A 20,616-nucleotide genomic window follows, 5' to 3' on the forward strand; every position below is an offset into this window, starting at 1 on the left:
AAGAACGGTTGCACCTTTCCCTTCAAGCTTAGAAGTGATCAAGCCTTCATTTACTTTACTATCCAACTGCAGGAGAGAGAAGCTAACTTTATGTATTTCGTATGTAGGTCGGACCAAGACACAAAAGCCTCTGCAGCTGGTAGTTGGCACTCTCACCCCAACCTCTGTGTTTCTCTCTTGGGGCATCCTAGTCAACCCTCAACATGACTGGACAGCAACAAATAACTGTGCTAGTGACAGGTAACATAACAGAAAAACCTTTTTTTTTTATTACTCTCTTGATTTAACTCAGCATAGCTCTCTGCTGTGCCTAAAATAAGTTTTAATTGGAAACAAAAATGTTGGGAACAATAGTTCTGAATGGGAAGTAAGTTTTCTCACTTACTCATTTGATGCTTTGAAAGTCTTTATTTGTCTTGAGTGAAAATTTAGTCAGAAATCTACATGCTGAAGTAAAAATCTTGCTATTTCACAGTACATCCTTTGTTCTTAAACCAATTGCCTTGACTCTACCTTCAGTTGTATCTTAACCAATTGAAAGAAACTTTGTTAAATCATAGGAAAAATTTTTTTAAAGTTGGCTGAATAAAAGTAAAAGAATTCTTTTGTTGTGCTGTGATAGGGGAATGATGCCTTGTTTTAATGGTGTTTGATTTTTGTTTCCTATATCTGATCTTATCACTGAAACAACTTTCCTGATCTTGATATAATACAGCTTTCATTAATTTTCTGTTGTAAGTAAAATAAGATCTCATCTACTGTAACATATTTGGTGTGCTGCAATTATTTAATGGGTGTTACAGTAGGTGGAGAGCTCACGAAGACTCACCAAGTAGCAGTTTCAAGAGAAGTCTTAGTGCTGGGGAGCTCCTCATTAAAGTGTACTCGTACATTTTAGGCAATTCTTGGCAGATTAATAAAATTCTTCTTTGCAATTATTTAAATTGTTAATACAGATGTTTTCCCTGGGACTCTCAAACCATGACAGTCATTTTGGTGTTCCTTTTGTATTCTTCCTTTCATGACAGAAGAATTTTTTTTACCTCCATTTACATTGTGTGAAGCTCCATTTGACTCAGTAGTGTTTTGTAAAACCATGCATTCGTTAAACCATGTAAAACCATGCATTTTTTCATTATTAAGAACATTTTTTTCCCTGTCTAATATTTGTCTAGGTGCTGTCTAATTTAGACTTGAATCTTTGGTGTTCGTAATAGAACTCCCATTGATGCCATTAGACTGAGTGTCAAACATACATTATGTCAAAAAAAAACATCCCATGTTACCAATATGACCTTTTTCTTAACTCTCAAAAGTTTTGGACTAAACCTTTTCAACCTTCAAAAATTTCTCCTGAACAAATTCGGATCTTCCTCACCAGCCAGAATTTCAAACACTTTTGAAGAAAACAATGTTAATGTTTATTAGGAAATTTCCAAAAATTTAATTTGATTGGACTTTTTTTTCAGTAGAAGTAAAAGTTGGTTCAGGCTTAAATTTTGCTCTTTCAATTCAAGAAAGAAATATTTTCCTCCCGTGAGCAGTCAAAGAAATGAGCTGGAGGAGCCTTTAAAGTGTTCTGTGCACATAAAGATTTTAGCACCAATTTTACCAGGGAACGTATCTTCTTTATGTGCTGTGTCAGCACCAAAGTTACAGCACCCATTGTGCAGTGGGAAGAAAGAACACTTAGAAGAAGCCTATATCCTGTACTAATCCACCTGGAAATTCAAGGCATACTGTATCCACCACAACGCCTTCATCAGCTTTGTGTTTTCTCCTCAGTAGCTGAATTTTCTTGTTGGACATTCATTGACTCAAAGTTTGAAGAAATTTTTTAACACAGTGTGGGATGTTTTTCAGTTAGCCCAGTGTGCTACTGGCGTCCTGTTATGTTTAGAATACATCCTGTATGTTTGCTACTATAGTATAAGACAGCTGTTTTTGTTGTGTCTTTGTGTCAAGTCATGGTATGCTGTTTTTAGTTAAGTGTTGTTTAATTTGGTCAAATGATTCCCCTCAGAAAATACTTTTAATGCCCCCTTCATTTTGTTGAAATATTGTCAGGCTGTATAAAAGTACTGTTTCTGTATTTCCCTTTTGTTTGCATAAAATGACTTGCCTATAAGAGTCGTATCATTCATTTTGTTTGAATATCTCCCTCTATTTCAGCTCTAAAGATTCACTGACCCTCGGGAGTAGCTAGTTTAAAAACAGAAATCTAGCTGCAAACAATCATGTCAAAGTATGGGTATATACCTATTTTGCAATCAAACAGTAATAAATTTAATGAAATAAAAAAAGTCACTTAAGTGGTGCTCTTATTTTGTTTACCTTTACTGGACCAAACTGCTTGTGATTTTGTATAGATGATGTTAACAGTTTTCTATGTGACCATGGTGTGTATATCTGTAATTTCAAGAGAGATTAGATCCATATATATTTCTAGTCAGCGTATAGAAGAAAAACTATTAATTTAGGATATTAATTTGAATGGCAGTTGATAATGTATGATAAGAAAAAAATAGGAAGTAGCCCACTCTTAGCAAGTTAGCATTGTGTTAAAAGTACAAGACTTAAAAAGCAGTTAATGAATTCATCAACATTTCTGTCTACTGCAGGGGAATTCTACTCACTTACTTGATCCTTTTTCATCTGGTGTGTTCTCCTTACTGTGACATGTTGCTGTGTACTGTTAATCATTCTCAAAATTGCTGTTAGTGACTAACCTCTAATCTTTGACATTGGCATTACGTGGCAGTTAGGACCTCCTGACTCAATTCTGTCAGTAAATATCCCACCATGTTTTAGATTTGTAACTCTGTATGTCTTGAAATGGAATCACTGTTCTTGGCCTCAGATTTTACCACCCCTGGGTGGACATTAGGCTTTTGTACAAATGTTGCATAATGTAAGTTATTTGAACATGTTGCTGACTCAGAAGATGAAAACCACATGGAATAGCACAGATCTGCTAGCCAAGATTTTCTCTGGTGCGAATCTGATCTCAGTGGGATATTCCTTAGAAGATCTGGTTTTGTAAGCAAATGAGTTTTGAATTAGAAGTGCCATGCTCTAAAAGAGCACTGGTATCTTTTACTGCTTCAGTGAATTTTTTTGCTTGCTTCTTGAAGGCACATAGTGGTCTTCTGAATCTACAAAGTGCTTTCTAAGAAACTCCAGTGAAGAAAAAGTTCTTGTGACATTTTTCAACAAACCATTCTTTGCTTTCTTAACTCTCTAGAGATTAAGGGCATAAGCCAATAGAGTGCTGTGTATTTCCTTCAAGATAACCCCAAACACTAATTTCTTGTTGAAGCAAAGGTATCCACTGCCATTTTTGTGGACCAAAACTCTTTGAAAGGTCAAATTTTGAAGCCTCATTGAAGTGACATTTATCTCTGCTCAGAACCTTATGAAGTGACTACTATCTCCGATCAGAGCCTTAACACTAGAACAAAAACCAAAACCAAATAAAAAGACCTAAACCAAAAAACTCAAGTGATTAGTTCTATGTAACTGATGAAACCTACATGACACCAGAAAGATTCCACTATGTGGAGTTAGCTTCTCAACATCCTCCTTTTTCTTGCACCAGTGTGGGACAGTTGGCAAGGGAGGATGGGAAAGTCATGATAACCTACTGCGCAGCCACGTTCAGTTCCTCTTTTTATTGTTTCCAAGAGAGTAGAGACTTGTTTTCTCCCTGCCGCTCTATGTTCAAACAAACATTAGTGGACAGAGCTGCTATAGAGCTGGGGCTATCTTTACTGCCCATTTAGGTCTGAAAAACAGTGACTACTCTATAGATTTTTCTTTTTTTTGCGTTTGCTTTGATTAGAACAACTCTGAAGATCCCAAAATGAAGCTGGGGTCAAAAAAGATGGACTTTAACTTTCAGTTCTTTAGGAGGGAAAGTCAGGGGAAGGAATAGAAAATGTTATTTTTCATGTTAGACAAACACAGGGTGTGTAGATACAGTAAAATATAGTATTCTATTGAGTGGATTGTATAGAAAAACAAACATACTTTCAGACACATGTGAAATAGAAACTTAAAACCTGAAAGTATTTTTTTAAGTTAAAAACTTTGACAAATTCTGACTGACATTGTTTAAACTTGTTTGCCCGTGATTTACATATCCTAATGTTGTACTTGCAAGTGGTGCATATTTCGTGTTTTATTTAGTTCGTATCTGATGCTTTAAAAAAAAAAAAGGAAAATAGTGAGCAAAAAACAGAGAAAAATCAGTCATATTCAGTCTATGTAGTATACATTGTACAGTACACAGTGGGGTTTTTAAAACCCTAAATTCAGAAATATATCTGCCTGTTCCTATCTACAAACCCCTCACTATGCAGCTGCCAATTTAATCATACTTTGTGTCATACAAAATGTATTTCAAACTCAGAAGAATTTCTTAAGGAAAACATACAGCAGCAAATGCACTTCTTGAGTTTCAGATGCTTTTCAGCTACTGCTGTGGGAGCATATGCTAAAGGCTTGTCTAAACATGGAATGATTTGTTACTCTTCAGCCTCTCATTCTTTAGAGCTCTCACTGTTCAATTTCTTTCAGTCATTCTACTAAAAAAATTACATGAAGAAAATGCATGTTAGCGATCATGTAAAATTGAAAACTAAATTAGAAAATGCTTTGCAAACTTAACTGTAATTCTTTCCATCTTTTTATATATGTCTGTCTGTTACTTTAAAGTAAACTTGGCAATAAAAAGGGAAATAATATAATCAAAATAACATAATCAACTCCGTGTGCCAATTTGTGAAACACTCTCTATCTGAAAAATCAAAGTTCAAACCATTTCTTTTATTACTTTCTAGCACTAAATGGATTCTGTGCTTCTAATGAAGTGTAACAATAAATAAATAAATAAATATATTTTATTATTAATCTTCTTTTAAAAAGTCTGATTACATTCCTATGCACGAAAATGAAATGAGTCTTACAATTTTGTCTCTGGCAACATGAAATGACAGAGCCGGAATGTTCTTATATCTCCAAGGCTTAATTGTTTGTTTAGTGTTATGTTTGACTAAAATAGTCATGATTAAATTGTTTGGAGTTTTGGTTGGGATCTGGTTCCAAATAAACCCATGATATTTATACAAACTGACCTACTCTGGAAATCTCATAAAACCATCTGCCTTATAAGATTTCCAGTATCTAACTTTTTGTGCCTGAATACTTAACTATGTGAGCATTTTCTGGGAATTTGACTGAAAAGAGATTTGGTGAAAAATTGGAAAAATAGCACTGGAACTCTCGGTGAGACGGAGTCATTCATAGTAATAGTGATACAAAAAATAATGTTTTGCCTATCCATCTTAGAATTTTACTTCTTTTAGCAGCAAACAAGATCTGCTTAATTTCAAAAGCAAAAATTTTCTGTGCTGCTTCTTTAAAATGCTCATTGTATTTTGATTTCTAGTGTAATCAAGAGGCTATCTCTAAGCAGAGCACTGCCTTGCATTGTAGAGTTTAAAAAAACTAACTATGTAAATTGAACATAGAAGAGAAACATCCTTCTGTGTTGGGCTGAGAGTCTTGTATCAGCTTTGCCGACAGAGTAATCACTACAGTGGTTGGCTTACGGAGTATTATCGTAATTTGTGGCTTCCTTTAAATAACGAAATTGGTCTTATTTTATTTCTGCCATCACATTTTGTGTCCATCTTATAGGGAGGTAAGAAAAGTCAGAATATTGTAAAAGATGTAGCTTGTTAATGTAGGCAAAGTTTGAAGGAGGCAGACATTAAACATACGATGTTGCTGCACAAACACATATCGAGAGAGGCAGTCTTGGCAAATGTAGCCTCTTTATTCCTTTACTGTAGTGGGTTCAATTTCTTGTTTTGGGTGGTTTGGTTTTGTGGTTGTTGTTGTTTTGGGGGGGTTTTTTTCGTCATTATTGCATGAATTAACTATTCTGAGTGGAACAGTATCACTCACCTGCTTATGACACCTTTTAAGTTGCTGAAGCTTATTGTGCTTTCAGTTGTCTAGTAAAAACAGAGGAGGTAAAATTTCTCTACAGTCCCCAGGGTAGTTTGATGGGAGGTATCCTTTAATAAGTGAAGCATTGCCTGTTAGGGGGAGAGGCATAGGTACTAATTTTTATGGAGCTTAACAAAAGAGCTCTAATGTTTTATAGAGTGCTAGCTGGAAAAGAAATGAAGTGAACTCTGCGATCTTTTGATTAGCATTTGTTGTAAATAGAAATACAAGAGTTATTCAACAAACATTGTTCTCATAAAATGTACCCTTTTCATATCCCTCACCATATCCCAAAACAAATAAAGAATCAACAGTAAATATTAAATTATGATTGTTAGGTCTTTGTACCTGCTGAGAATCCAGAATAAAATAAATTCTTACCACATGTAACTGAGTGCACCACCTCCCAGCTGAAACATCTAACTAGTATTCACAACTGTGAATAGCATTCCTAGGACTGTTCCAAAGTTACTTTGATATTAGCTGTTATTGATGTTGACTGTTACTTTGATGTTAGCTATTAGGGCCCTGCAGTATGCAATCAGTTTTTCATATTCTTACCTTACAGAGACAATGGGAAGTGTTCTGTCTGAGAAACATGTACTATACTCTCCCTTCCGTGTGACAGTGACTCTGCTCTATTTCAGCCTGCCTTCTGTCGTAATGGGGGGGATCTATGGAGATGTCTCACTGTTTGCAGTTCAGGAGAAAGCTTTGCAGCTTCTGACACACACAGCAGGCCAGCTGCACACCTTTTGTGCATGTATGTCACTGCCACAGGGGGATAAATACGTGTGAGTGATGACTGGATGTCATTGATTTCTCATGTCTTCAGTTATATGTGTTGAGTGTTTGACAGTGCATTTTTTTATGAAATGAAGGTCTGAAAAAGGGAGAAATTAAAATTATAACAAAAATCAGTTGGTAAAATGTTCTCGGTCAGGCATTGAAATTGCATTTTATTCAGCTGTTTGTTGCTGTGGTTTAACAATAAATTGTTGTTCTTTTATGACAAAACTTGGCATTTATGGATTTGTACTCCATAAACAAATGATTGCATTTCCCCAAAAGTGCATGTTGTATACAATTTGGATATTTTTGATAGTCAAACAATCGTGACTTGCAAATTGTTAAATGGAACTTCATTTTTGTTGCTTTTTATTGAAATGGTTGAGGAAATTCTGTCATCGCAGTCAGTGTTTTTAGTATGCACTATGGCAAGTTTTCACTGAAATAATTATATGTTTGATGAAGTTTTTGCAGGCTTGGAAATCTTGGAGTTGAGAGACAATTTCTTCTGTGCTATATGTTTCTCTTTCTAATGGCATAGTTTGTCATAACTGTGAAAATCTTGTCAGTTTTTTTAGTAGTTTTGAATTTTAGTGAAAGATTTTTTCTTGTTGTGCAAGTGTTGTTGGTATTTTAATTCATGCTAGGGTGAAGGAATTTGCAGGTATGGAGACAGCAATCAAAAACAGAACATTTTTTTCCTTAGAAGCAAGTGGGAACAACCACTTAAAATCCTATTCATTGTGAACAAGTTTTTAATGGGTTTTTTTTGTCGTTTCTGATACAGGTATTCATTTAGACTGTTCAATAACTGAAATGAATCAGTATACTCTTTTTTTCCCATGACATAAAATCACTTTATTTCTATCCCATTGAACTAAAACACATAGGAAAATGTACAGATGAAGAAGAAAACAAATGAAAATTCTTCTTTCCGGCACAGTGGGAAGAAGGTGGCTATTTCCACTTGAGATAAACATTTTGGTCATAGATCTATCTATACTTATTCCAAATTCCTTACCAAAAAAGTGTACAGGATCCAACAAGATGCATCTATATTGAAGACTGGATTTGATTATTACCGCTATGTCCTGTGCCTTTGACAGGGAGTTCAAGTAAGCTTTTCATATCTGTTAATGTCTGAGTGACTACACATGAATGGATTAAGAGGATAAAGGAGAAGAAATTTTCCTTATCTTAATGTTACCAATAGTTTCTTGTTAAAAATGTTCTTTGCCAGCTTAACTGATAAGTAGATCTATTGTTTGACATATGAAATTTGCATAGATCACAGCCCACAGAAGTAAGGAGCAGATTATTCCTTAGTAGGAATTCATAAGAGAGAGGATATTCACTACTTCTATATTTTTTTGTCTTTTTTTTTCCTTTCCTTTTGAGCTTTTTAGATTATACTATTCTTGCTTTGAACACAAAGAAGTACAGCTAATGAAGAGTTACATGAGCCAACATAAATACTGGTTTTGTAACTTGGCGAAGTACCTGAATGAACTGAATTGTAGCAACTAAAACATGAGAATCTATATTTTTGGTGCCAAGAAAAAAAATTGATAGTTATAAGATAAAATGTATAAACAGAGCGAATCATTGTGTATGCAAATATTTTCCATACTTGCCTTGTCTTATGTTGTGTTTTAATAATGAAATAGGAATTTCCTTGTATTCAACATGCTCCACATGTACTGTATTCTGAAAGTGCTCTTCTGTAAATTTGGCAAAGGCAGCTTTGTGCATTGACCATATTATATATGGTCCACCAAGTAATTTTATTCTGGACCTTTGATACCTTTCCAGTTGATTAAATAACTTCTTTTGGTTGTTTTTTTTCCTTAAGTTCATTTCCTTCATCTCCATGCATTTGCCTATATAATACCTGGAATAAACCTCACAATTTTAAATTGCAAGCCTTAAATTGCTCTGTTCATCATCATCATGGCTGGGCTTCACGAACGAAGAATTGGGAAGGGCTCTACCCGCATTTGTTGCAGGCGCGTTGGTGGCTAAAAAGGCCAATAAATTACAAGCCTTAAATTGCTCTGTTAAAGTGTGGCAAAATACAATTGGGTGGAATTAATTCTTTTTCAGACGATGTAAATGTGAAATGGATATAGGCAATGGATATACGTTATTTATGTTATGTGTAAAAATCTTCGGTAATACTTGGATTAGAAAGTTGCCAAGTGTCTCTGAGATTTGTTTTTACAAAACCAGAAATCTCCAATCCATTCTGGTAGTGATTCAGTATGTGTATTGAAAATGAGACTATTGTAGGCTGGGGAGTTCTTGTGCTGAAGCTCTCACCATTTCCATTGCATTCTTATATTGGTTAGCATTGCAGTCATACTTTTTCAGGGTGGTGCTGCTTGATAGAATTGGGCAATTTCTGTAGAAATGTTTTTTAATTTCATAGTCTGTTAGCATTTATCACACTACTGACTTAAACTGCTAAAATTAATGTCTTGGTTTATTTTCTTGTTTGAAGTGTGGGCAATGCATAATGGGATCACTGAATGAGGAATGTGTTATACAAACATCAGCTATTACTGGTATTCTCTTGAGAATGTTTTGGACTGGTTTTGAGGGAACACCTTTCACTGAGTCGATGTAGAAGATTCTGAGAAGTCGGTTGAGTAGTAGACACATGATTCTGTTGACTAGTTCTGGCATATCTCAGAATCACAGGAACTGCTTGCAAAATGAGGTTGCCGTTTGTGGTTAGAACCTCGTTCACAGGGTTGTTTGTGAAGAGGAGACTGTTCTTTTGCCCTTCTTATAATGTCCTGGTCTGTATGATGGGATGTATATATGTGAAATATATGCTAGCTTTGAGAGATATTTGATGACCAAAAAGGGCCAGAAAGAACAAGAACAATGGAACAGTGGTGGGTAGAAGTTATTTTATTAATTCTTCACAAAAATGGTTGTTGTTTCTTTGTGTAGATTTTTCTCTTTTTTTTTTTCTTTTTTTTGTCCTCAACCAGGTTCTATACAGTTCGCTACAGAGAAAAGGGTAAAGACAAGAAATGGGTTTTTCAGCTCTGCCCAGTTACAGAGACTGTGATTGACAATTTGAAGCCAAACACACAGTATGAATTTGGAGTTAAAGACAACGTAGAGGATAGTATTTGGAGCAAGACTTTAAATCATAAGACAGTTCTCTCTAGTAAGTATTTGACAATAATTAATCATATAGCTACTCAGTTTGACAGTATTTTTTCCTCTATTGTGGTATTAGTTAGAGTAAGACTACTGATCAGGTTTCTATTGTTTAAATGCTATCCTTTATGCCCCTAACAAATTATTTTAGGAATTGGTGAAAGTAGAAACGCTTTGTGTTTGAAAAACTGCCACCTGCTTTCTGAAAGGTGTTCTCTTGTCATTGCAAACAGAGGATCTGCTTCAGGCAGGTGGAACTCTAACAGTGATTAGTTCAGATACATGTAAAGTGTTGAGTATGTGTATTTATACTTCTGACTGTATTCTAAGATTTTTCCTTAGGCCGTTAATAATAAGATGATCAACTAATCAAGAAATCCATCAACCATCATCCAACTAATCCATTTAATTTCTTCCATCAACTAATTTGAGTTCATGGAAATGATTATCCTCGTTTGAATCTCCTTTTATACCTGCATTTATGTTGAAGGTGGTAAAAAGCTAGACAGGACCTGTCTTATCCAGCATGCATCACAATGGGCCCTTTCTGACTCTGCTAGAAAATTAAATTTGAAGCTAATTTTTAGTCATGGAATTACATGAACTGTGTTTGAAGCATGCACTGTCATGTATGCTTTTGTTTGTGTTTTCACAGAGGCAGTGTATTACATCTCTGGCTTTTCTGTCAGTCATATTTGAAGGTTTTGCTCTAAAGTCCCAAGACAATGCAGGCAAAGGGATGTCAAATTAACCCTTGAAAAATGCATGTACTGTTCAAAGAATCACTTATATCATTAGAGGAAATGGGCATCAGCAGAGTCTTCCTCTTTCTAATGAGAGGAAGAGAGCACTTAATAGATATTGTCCAATTTAATTCATTTTCCGCAAGCACGGTATTTCTTAACTGTGGTGTTGGTCAGAAGATGCTGCAAACTCCTATGCTTAGTATTTTAACTTGACTCAAACTGTAAAGAACAGGCATTCTCATAAGAGAGCCTTATTCATATGAGATTTCTGGCTGAAATTTGATTTGGACCTCAGTTACACAGCTTGATATACTTGAGGATGAGGGAGGGGAGCAGTATGGTGGCTACTAACATTGCAAAAGCCTTCATACTCCCTAATAAAGAACTTTGCTGGCCTTCACTATAAAGTACAAAGCTTTAACTTTGAAGCACCTCCCCAGTGTCCATAGAGTCATTTCAACAGTCCAGAATAATGCCTTTGCTATACCATAAGCTTAAAGTGGAGAATGGTGGTAGCCTTTTCCCATACCTGCTTTACAAAAAGAAACTGCTTCTCAACACTAAAAATGTCATACTAAATTGCTGGTTTTTCTATATTTCAAACATCTTAAAGTCATCCATAGAGTGAGTACTGAAATATATTTGAGTACTTAAAATAGGAAGAATTGAAGAGTGCATAGTGTTTATAGTTTAATACTGTGTTCGAGAGCAGCAAAAACATTCACTAGAATCACCAAATTTTCTCCTTGTATATAATCTATTTCTAAATGCTGTTTCTTATAGTCGTTTTACATTTTTAATAGGCCAGGAGAATCATTCTTCTAGGTTTATGGAGACAGATTGACTTTGGTTGAAAGATACTTTCTTGTAAGAGTTCATATTCTATGTAGAAGAGATTCCTTTTTCCTGGAATGTAAACTCGTGTATTCAGTGGATGCTTCTGCAGCACCTAAATCCAGGGAGCTTGTGATTACCCTGCATGTCTGCATTCTGGTCTACTGATAAAGTATCTTCTACTCAGAAAGTTGTCAGCAAGTTTCAGATTCAAGCCTTTCATGGCTTAGTAAATATATAGTAGATAGATACATAAAATATGGACAGTGAACAGAGAGTATATATTTGTTATAAATTTATAACTAACTGTGTGCATAGGAGTTTACCAATCAGCACAAATGGCCACTTCTTTTTTCTTTCAGTTTCCTATCTTGTAGTAACTCAATGTCTTCTCATATAGGAGAACCTCAACCAAACATCCTTCACCGTAAATTTTCTTTCCTCACTGAAGAAATATATAAATGACCATAAACTGAAACTTCTTTTACATATTCTTGTATGTGTTGAATCCACAGGCCAAATGTTGGGAGGAATTGGTAGGCGAATCTGGTTTTAATTTATGATTTGAGAAGACATAAAAGACATGGCAAATATTCAGTATTTATTTAACCAAAATTTTTCAACAGAGATGAAAGTAGCTCATTTTTTACCATCTTAACATGATTTTCTCATGACATCAGTGTGAAACTTCTGTCAGTTTTCCCTTGTCTTTAGTCCAGTAGTAGGTCCTGTCTTTAAATCTATCAAGCACTTTGAAAGATTTTTTCCAGCTCAAATGTATCTTAATTGATATTTCTTTAGAGTTGAATTTTTTTTCTATTGCTCATCTGTTTTGGATGCAATTGTGAACAAATATGACAATATGTAGCTTTACTCTTGTTTGCACATCTATTGTTACAGAGGGAGCAGAAAAGTGTAAATGTGGAAGATATAGACAAAATTTGAAGCATTATGCTAGATTAGAAGAGGTGCTTAGCAGGACTGTTTTTCATCTGTACTTAACAGCTGCATCACAAGAAGCTTTTAATACTAAGAAACTAAGAGAAAAAGCCTAAGAGAAAACTTTCAGAGTTTAAATCTGTGGGTTACTTTGTTCATATGTTGAGATAAACAAAACTGTGTCAGACCCAAAGAAAAGTGATATATCTGCTCTCTATTGCCAGTGCTAAATGTATATTTTTTTAGAAGAGCATACTTAAAAGCATACTTGATACTGGAGACCTTAAAACAAGCTGCTTTTAGTCAGTCCTAGTTCCAACCTGACAGATGGGATGCAGAAAACTTTGCAAACTCTTTCAAGTTTGTTCATTGCAAATTAGTCTTGTGGTTATATTAATTTTATTAAGGAATCCTCTTAAGCATCTCTGGCTTACTAAGGAGTAGTAAGTCTCAAAGACCACTTCAGCTCTCTTGTAGAACAAGAAGATTACATTTGATTTCCTTGTTGTCAAAATGTGAAGAGAAGGCTTTGCAGATGTATTAATTGATCTGAAGAAACAGGACAAAATAAAATTGTTCCATGGTGTGTTTTTATACAAGCTTGTAGTTAAGCCCCCTAACTTTCCTAGCTATTGAAAAAAGTGAATAAACTTGGGTTATTTTGCTTTGGACCAAAAAAAATGTAATTATGTGTACTTATTTATCTTTCTGTCAAAACAGATAAAAAAGTAAATGGGCAATTCCAGAATATGTACAAGTTGGTACCCAATTCCCAAACACAGGTATGCAAAAAAATCTTGTTTTTTATACCAGATCTGTGATTTGTATGATCAAAAATTTTTTCTTCTCTGTTAAATTAAGAAATACATTATCAAGGCCACAAATTGCCAATATAAAAAGCCAATCTGATAAATCTAAGACCTGATAACTGTATGGAGAAGTATTTATATGTGTGGATTGACAAAATAATTAAGAATGGTAGCTGAGACGATTATTTATTAATAATGATATACTTATTCCAAATTAACAAAGATAAAGCTGATGGTTCCCGTGTGTGGATTCTAAACTTAAAATTTACTTATCCCTTTGTAGTAGTCAGGTTTGTTAACCTGTGATATTTGTTATGGTCAGTAAATGTTGTGATAATCTGGTGCTGTGGTTTTATAGAGTAATCTTGTATTTACTCAGATCTTCTAAAACATTATTCATCCTTTTAAATTCACTGGTAGTTCCCATGTGTGAGGCAAGTGTTTGCAGAACCAGAGGAAGCTGGGAAGCACAATTTAATTTGCCTATCAAGATTGCTAGACAGTTCATTAAATCCTTGCATGAGGCAAGGTAGAATTTATCTGTTTCATCAAAACATTTGATGATTTTTATACATAAATAAATAAAAATCTGGAATTTGACATAAGTGCTAGCCAGCAAGCTTGGATGGATTCATATGTTCATGGATTTACATACATGGATACTTTTTACTTCCAAAAGCTGAAGGAGAAATGAAGGCTCTCTAGATTGAACCTGTTACTAGACTATTTTAATACAGTGAAAAATAAACATTTTTTTCATGACTTTTGAGCATTACCTGTTCTACTATGAGATTAAATGGTTTCTTCATATTTAATTCCTTAATTTTTCATCAAAGGGCACGTTTCAGCATCTAATCTTCCGGAGGTTGTTTTGTTTTGTTTTGTTTTAAGGTACTATCCCTGAGGTAGACTATGGGATAACTTCCCAAGAAAAGTTGTAGAAACCCTTCTTACTTCAGATATGTTAAAGGGTGAAGTCATGAGTGTTAATTATTATAAGGGAACAAACCATTCTTCACAATTCTCTTCTGTCTCAGATTTTCCAAGAGTTTTCATGGTAGGAAATGTTAATGTATGGTTTCTCATTGTCTGTTCTTCATATTTTACAATATTGTAAATGGTCTGTAATTATCATATCTGGAATTCCTTCAGGAATCAAAACACAATTCATTACACAGTTTCTTCTATGAATAATTAGGGATGAATAGAATCATAGAATCATTAATGTTGGAAAACACCTTTAAGATCCTCAAGTCCAACTGTCTATCCAGCACCACCACCATGTTTACTACTAAATCATGCCCTCAAGTGCCATATCCAGACATTTTTTGAACACTTTTAGTGGTGGTGACTCCACCACTTCACCATGTAGTCTGATCCAATGCTTGACACCCCTTTCTGTGAAAAGGAATTTCCCTAATGTCTAATCTAAACCTCCCTGATGCAACTTGAGGCCATTTACATTCATTTAGGACAATAATACATTAATTACTGCATTATATATAGAGTTAGAGCAGTATAATGCTTAGGTTATTGGAAATATAGTCATGTCTTACATTCAAGAGAAAATGAGTAATATAGATGCAGATGGTTAGATATTCAGGAAGGTGACATCTCATTATGTCGATGGAAGTCAACTTTACTGTTCTTCCAATTGGTCCCATAAGGGTCTTTAAAGTTACACAGGACAGCCCAAGACCAGGTAATTGAATCTGGCATATGGAGTGCAAGCTGAGTTCCTTTGCTCCTCTTAGCAAACCCTATGTGCCAGGACCCTGACTGTTATGCTGCTTCTGTGGAAGTAGCGATTCTATTTATGCAGAAGTCCTGAGAAAGTGAGCTGAAACAGTTTTCCAAATATTTGCACAGCTTAAGCAAGAACGGAGGACTAGAGCCAACATCCAGTCTTTTTAGGCAGTTTCACAGGGCTTAGCTCCAGAGCAGAACTGCTTTATCACCCTCCACAGGAATATCACGAAAACATTCCACGGATTATTCTGAAAAGTCTTCTATCATTCTCACTGTAGCGGTGGAAAAAGCCATAAAACTAAGGCCGGGAAGCAGAGAGTGGCCTGCTCTTCAGTGTGCATTATTGCCTCAGTTTCCACAGCATTAGGTGGGGTATGTTTCAGTGGTGAAAAGCCAGAATGAGTGTTATTTAGGCCAAGCTTTTTTTGTGCCTTATTTTGCTCCAAAGACACAACTGACTCATATCAGCATGGTCCTAACTCTTCTCTGTGAGGACATTTTTAAAGGCTGTTTGTTAAAGTAACATTGCTGATCTATCTAGTCATTCTGCCCTTTCAACATTGGTCACACATCAGCTTGTGTTTCTTTTGGCAGTTTCATTCTTTAAGTTTGTCCAAGCTCCTGGGGCTGTGTGAGCTACAATTAATGAGAGAGCAGAAGAAAAGGAGAGTTCTAGAGGTGGTCATTCTTCTTCCCTTCATAAACAGTGGGTGGTGGTAGGGCAGAGACAACGCAGTAAAAATTTATTTCCTCCTCTGTCTGATTAGGTTCCTGTAGTTCCATAATATCAGTCTGAAAGGTGGCGTCCTCCTCAATTTTTCCAGTCAAAAAGGACTCTTAGCTTCTACCATTTGTTAAATTGCAGAAAAAAACATTCTCACTCTTCCAAAACTTATTCAATCCTTGTTGACCGTGATCTTTCCTTGAGAAGTATCTTATGTATATGCCAGTTAGTTTTGGCTTTTTGAAGTACTGGAATGTAACAGAGAAAGAAAGAACAAGTGTCTCTTCAAACAATGTTGCCATGTGTCGCTTCACAAAAGGTTTGAGACTTGCAGTCCTTGACACAATACACCTTTTTTATATGGTCAGAAGTTAAGATGTCTGACTTGTGGTATAATTTACATCTCTAATTTTCCTCAGAAATACCTTAGGAATATCTTATTTGCCATCTTCTTTCATGATGGCAACAATCATTTTAGTAACTAATGTTCCTAATACCGATATGCTTTATATTCCCTGCCTGAAAAATACGATTGATAGTGCCATTCCTACAGATGATGGGCTGATGTTTCCAAAATAGTTTGTCTAAGTAATACATTTTACTAGACATAGAAATATCTAAAGTACTCACTTTTTGAAGACTGAGAAGGAAGCTTTGACAACATGGTGGTAGCTTTCAAGTGCAGCACTTACAGCTTCATGCAGGTGAGCTGTGTAACTACTACAGGTGGGGAACAAGGATTTCATGTCAAGGATTTGTTCCTGAGTGAAAAACTAAATTTCAAATGTATTTAAATGTCTTTGGCATTTTTATATTGCTGTCATTACAGTCATCCATTATTATTCAAAAAAGAAAGAATTCTCTTCTCAATACAAGAACCTTTCAGTGGTAATAATTATGATTAGAAGTTCTGCAGTGGAGTTACACAAGTTCTCACTACAACTTCAGAGCTGTTTATTTGATTGTAAGGTTTCTGATGAGAAATACAATAAAATTAACACCTTTTTATGATAAATACATTTCATCCCATTTGCTAGTCACGTGAAGAGTAGGGCTACTTCAGAAGGTGCTCATCTGCAATACAATTTTTTTACTAGAAAACAAAATAGGAATGTAGAAATTGTTAAGAAAAAAGGAAAAACGTAAGCAATAAAAAAGGAAGAGTCTCTTCCATACTTCGTTAATGACAATGATTGAAACCTCCACTTAATTTAAGATCGTGTTCTTGCCAATGCAAAACTGGTATTAGGTAGCAGAAAGTAATGGTTTTCACAGAATAAGTAGCCTCCATCCATTTCCCTGACGAATGGTTTATCTTACTTGTGGAGATTGGCCTTCTTCCAGCTTCTTAGACTTTGGTATGTGTTTAATGTGTACTCAACAATTGTTTTTAAAGCTTTTCAAAATTATTTAGAACAGAACAAAAATAGTTATTCTTAGGTAAATAATTAACATTTTGTCATCGAATGCTGAATTTTTATGAAAGTGTTCTTTCATATGAAGTAGACCTGATACCATAAAGTGCAAAATGAACATTATCTGATTCTGACTTTAGCGGTATATATTTAGCATGGAAAGGTGATTGAGTCATTTTCTTTCTTGTAACTCAAATATAACTGAAAAAAATTTCCTTTTAAAGTATTTAGCATTTTTATATTGCTGGCATTAGAGTTTACCTCATCTCATCTCTTGATCATATTATTAAGCTTTCAGAAGTTGTTCCTAATCCTTATATATGGTTACAAATACTAATTTATAATTTTGATATCGGCTGTTTTCTTTCTTTTAATAAATGTGGGTCTATTCACATGTTCCTTTTGTGCTATCAATATAATTGAAAGCATTCACACTTAGGCAGGAAGTAATCTGGGTCAAAGAGAAGTGAACAGCAGACTAGTCCAAATATTTAGCAAGAAAAAATGTAAGAAGCGCAGGGGTGACTGACCACATATACTTTGGAAATAATTTCACCAAATGAAATTACTCTGAGTTAATCTACTTTAAGCAGGCTATGCACCCAAGAGTGCTGATAGTTTACAAATGTGCACCTGGTTCTGGAATAGTTTTTGTTCTAAATAGAGTGTTCTTGGGGATATATTTGTATCTTGTGAACCGAATTTGTAATTGCATCTGTTTCAGATGTTTTGCTGTAGTTAAATTTCAGCTTTTCTTAGCTTTCTGGACTACTCTCCAGTGAGTGCTCAAGAGATTCCTAAGAGAAAAAAGGATTGGGGATTCCTAAGCTGTCAAATACTGTGTTTTTATAAAGCAAAACATCTCAAGCTGAAAGAAGGAGACCAAAATGCAGTATTACCACACTAGCCTGTGGGAACTGTAGTGATAGTGTAACCATCACTGACTAGGGCCAGAGCCATATCCAGTGTTAACTTGGGACAGGCGCGGTATTGGATTAGAGCCCTCTGTTTTTATTACTCAGAAAGTTCAATTACTATCATGGCAGTTATCCCAAGGCTTTTTTTTTCTTTTTTTTCTCTTTTCTCAGCTTATATTGAGTGATAATAAGAAGTTGGTCCCAGTCACAATAATCAAACAAGGTAAGTTTGTATATTTTCTTTAGTTTATTCTTATACTCCGCAAGAGTAACTTGAGATGAAAATGAATGTCAGGGTAATGAGATGGTCTGCAGCTGGCCCTATAACAGCATAAGCATAGAATATAATTTTTCACCAAAATTGATATGTCACAGGAAAGAGATGCACAATGAAGAGACGATGTAGAGGAAACATAGTTTGCAGTCTCTTAAACTGAATGTGAGTACAGAAAGGATGATTATGGTGTCCTCATCTGCAAATATTAAGTTGAGGGAAGGTTTTAAGAATGCTGAGGTTTGTTTCCGGTGTGGTTTTGTTTCTCATTTTGAGTTTTTTAAAATTAGCTTCACATGCCTGTGTTGTCTCCACAGTTATTCAAAATCGGACACAGCCAAAAACACCAGACAGTTCTTCTCTCCCAGGAGCAATATTAGGTGACTATAAGAATTCTTATCATTTTTGTTAACCCTTGGTTGAAAATTAGAACTTGGTTGAAATGCTTTTAATTTTCTTGACCTTGATAGTTCTTTCCTTGCATACCAAAGGGTGTTCTGCAGCTGGTTCAGACAGCATTTGTTACATTTTATGGTGGTACAGATGGTTCAAGAGTGTTGTAGCTTAAGTGAAATAGAATCATTTCATTGTCTTTGTATTTAAAAGAAAATAGTGTCATTGTTTAAGCCAAGTTCTTTTATACTTCAAGTGAAGTTCTGAGGCAAAGGTCTTGTTGAGATGAGGGATTGTTCTTACCGATCTTTTAAGGCAGCATGATAACATACCATCTAGAGACACAAACCTGTGCTGATACGTTAGACCACAGGGAACTTGCAATTAGAACTTGATGTTAGATCTAGGGCATAACCCTCCAAGCTATTCAGTTTCATGGTTTATGTTCTTGTTTGACCTGTGAGAATACACAATATCAGCCTAGAACATGAAAACAGGGGAAAGTCTATCATACAGTGTTCAGTGTGGCGAACTACCGGTCTGCCTGAAGTAGACACGAAAGGCTCACTGCATCATGCACCTTGGGACCAATTTATTCCTGGATTCAGGAGGGCGTTTAGTCCTTTATATATGGAAATATTTTCTATAACTGCATAACTTTGCCTTATTTTACTTTGTGTTTTAATATATTGATGAGAATCAAACATATACTTACTAATCCAGTTTGGCGTTGAGTCTTCTTGGCACACAAGACAGAATGTCCCAGCATTTGTGATGCTATGTACTCCAGGGTTGTATGTTCCAGTATTGAGTCGTTTTTAACTCTGATTAATCATGAAATAGTGATAGTACAGTGAGTGGTGTAAAGGGGAAATAGCATCAAATGGGAGTGATAATTACAGAATAGAACCAACTCGTTTCCCAGATACTCAGATTAAACTCCCAGTGGCTTAGTAGTAGTTGCTCGCATATCTTGAAGGGCAGACTGTGTATTTTCACCTCTTTTGGAATTAATGGCACACATCTTTCTCTGTAGTGCACCTTATTGTTCCAGGCCTCAATGAAAGTCAGCAGAAACTTCCTCCTCTCCTTACAATAGATGGCTTATCTCCAGCATCCAGGAAAAAACTGGGTAAGCAGAAATGAACTAAACTTTTATTTTTTGTGAACAGTATCAGAAGTGTAGTGATGTGAGATGATGTGTGCAAGCAGAAAAGTCCTTTATTCCTCTTCAACTTTTTTTCTATTTTATATTTAATAATTAGCTTGGACTTATAAGGATTCATAGAAATTCACTTAATTTAAAACAGGTGGACAGGTTTTTTAAGGTACTTCAAGGAGAAATTCTTATTTATTATCTATAATGAAATCCATTTAAAATGGCAGCCAGAAACTAGAACTCTTCAGTACAGGTTTCATGAGTGTCTTGTGAACATGCCTGAAACCTGGAGGAAAAACATTAACTGGGGTTTTCATTTAGCATTATCATCCTTGAATAGCATAATTGTGGAAAATAAAGCTGTATTTAAAAACCTTGATAATCCCCAAGTACATCATTCACAGATCCATTGAGCAGAGTTCTGGAGCTGATGGCTTTTGGCTTGACTAGTCTTAATACTTAATTTGAACTTCAAACAACTGGATCAGATTTTTTTTTTCTTATTTCTGCTTTGTTTAATTTACTCTGTCATTCCATTGCACATTCTCAGCATGGCTTGCTTTGTAGGGGGGAAACAGCAGAGCTTGTTTCTGTTAAGATATCGATACATGCAAGGGTAGAGTTACCCAGTAGAATAATATTTTAATGTGTTTGAGTAAGAATATGTTTATATTGAGGT

The 20,616-nt window shown here is 35.2% G+C and overlaps 1 protein-coding gene across 39 annotated transcripts in view; it reads left to right on the forward strand.

The window, feature by feature from the left end:
• Positions 1-20,616, forward strand: part of ABI3BP (ABI family member 3 binding protein) — a 141,849-nt gene that overhangs the window by 32,198 nt on the left and 89,035 nt on the right. For all 39 annotated transcript variants that reach the window (XM_064644224.1, XM_064644228.1, XM_064644234.1 and 36 more), the window contains exons 4-9: positions 108-240; positions 9,804-9,985; positions 13,218-13,279; positions 18,283-18,334; positions 18,703-18,765; positions 19,815-19,910. In XM_064644224.1, coding sequence (XP_064500294.1) covers positions 108-240; positions 9,804-9,985; positions 13,218-13,279; positions 18,283-18,334; positions 18,703-18,765; positions 19,815-19,910 — 588 coding nt within the window. The remainder of the gene's footprint in view (positions 1-107; positions 241-9,803; positions 9,986-13,217; positions 13,280-18,282; positions 18,335-18,702; positions 18,766-19,814; positions 19,911-20,616) is intronic.

The sequence above is a fragment of the Pseudopipra pipra genome, chromosome 2 (assembly GCF_036250125.1).
Source record: "Pseudopipra pipra isolate bDixPip1 chromosome 2, bDixPip1.hap1, whole genome shotgun sequence".
In the NCBI taxonomy this organism is placed as follows: Eukaryota; Metazoa; Chordata; class Aves; order Passeriformes; family Pipridae; genus Pseudopipra; species Pseudopipra pipra.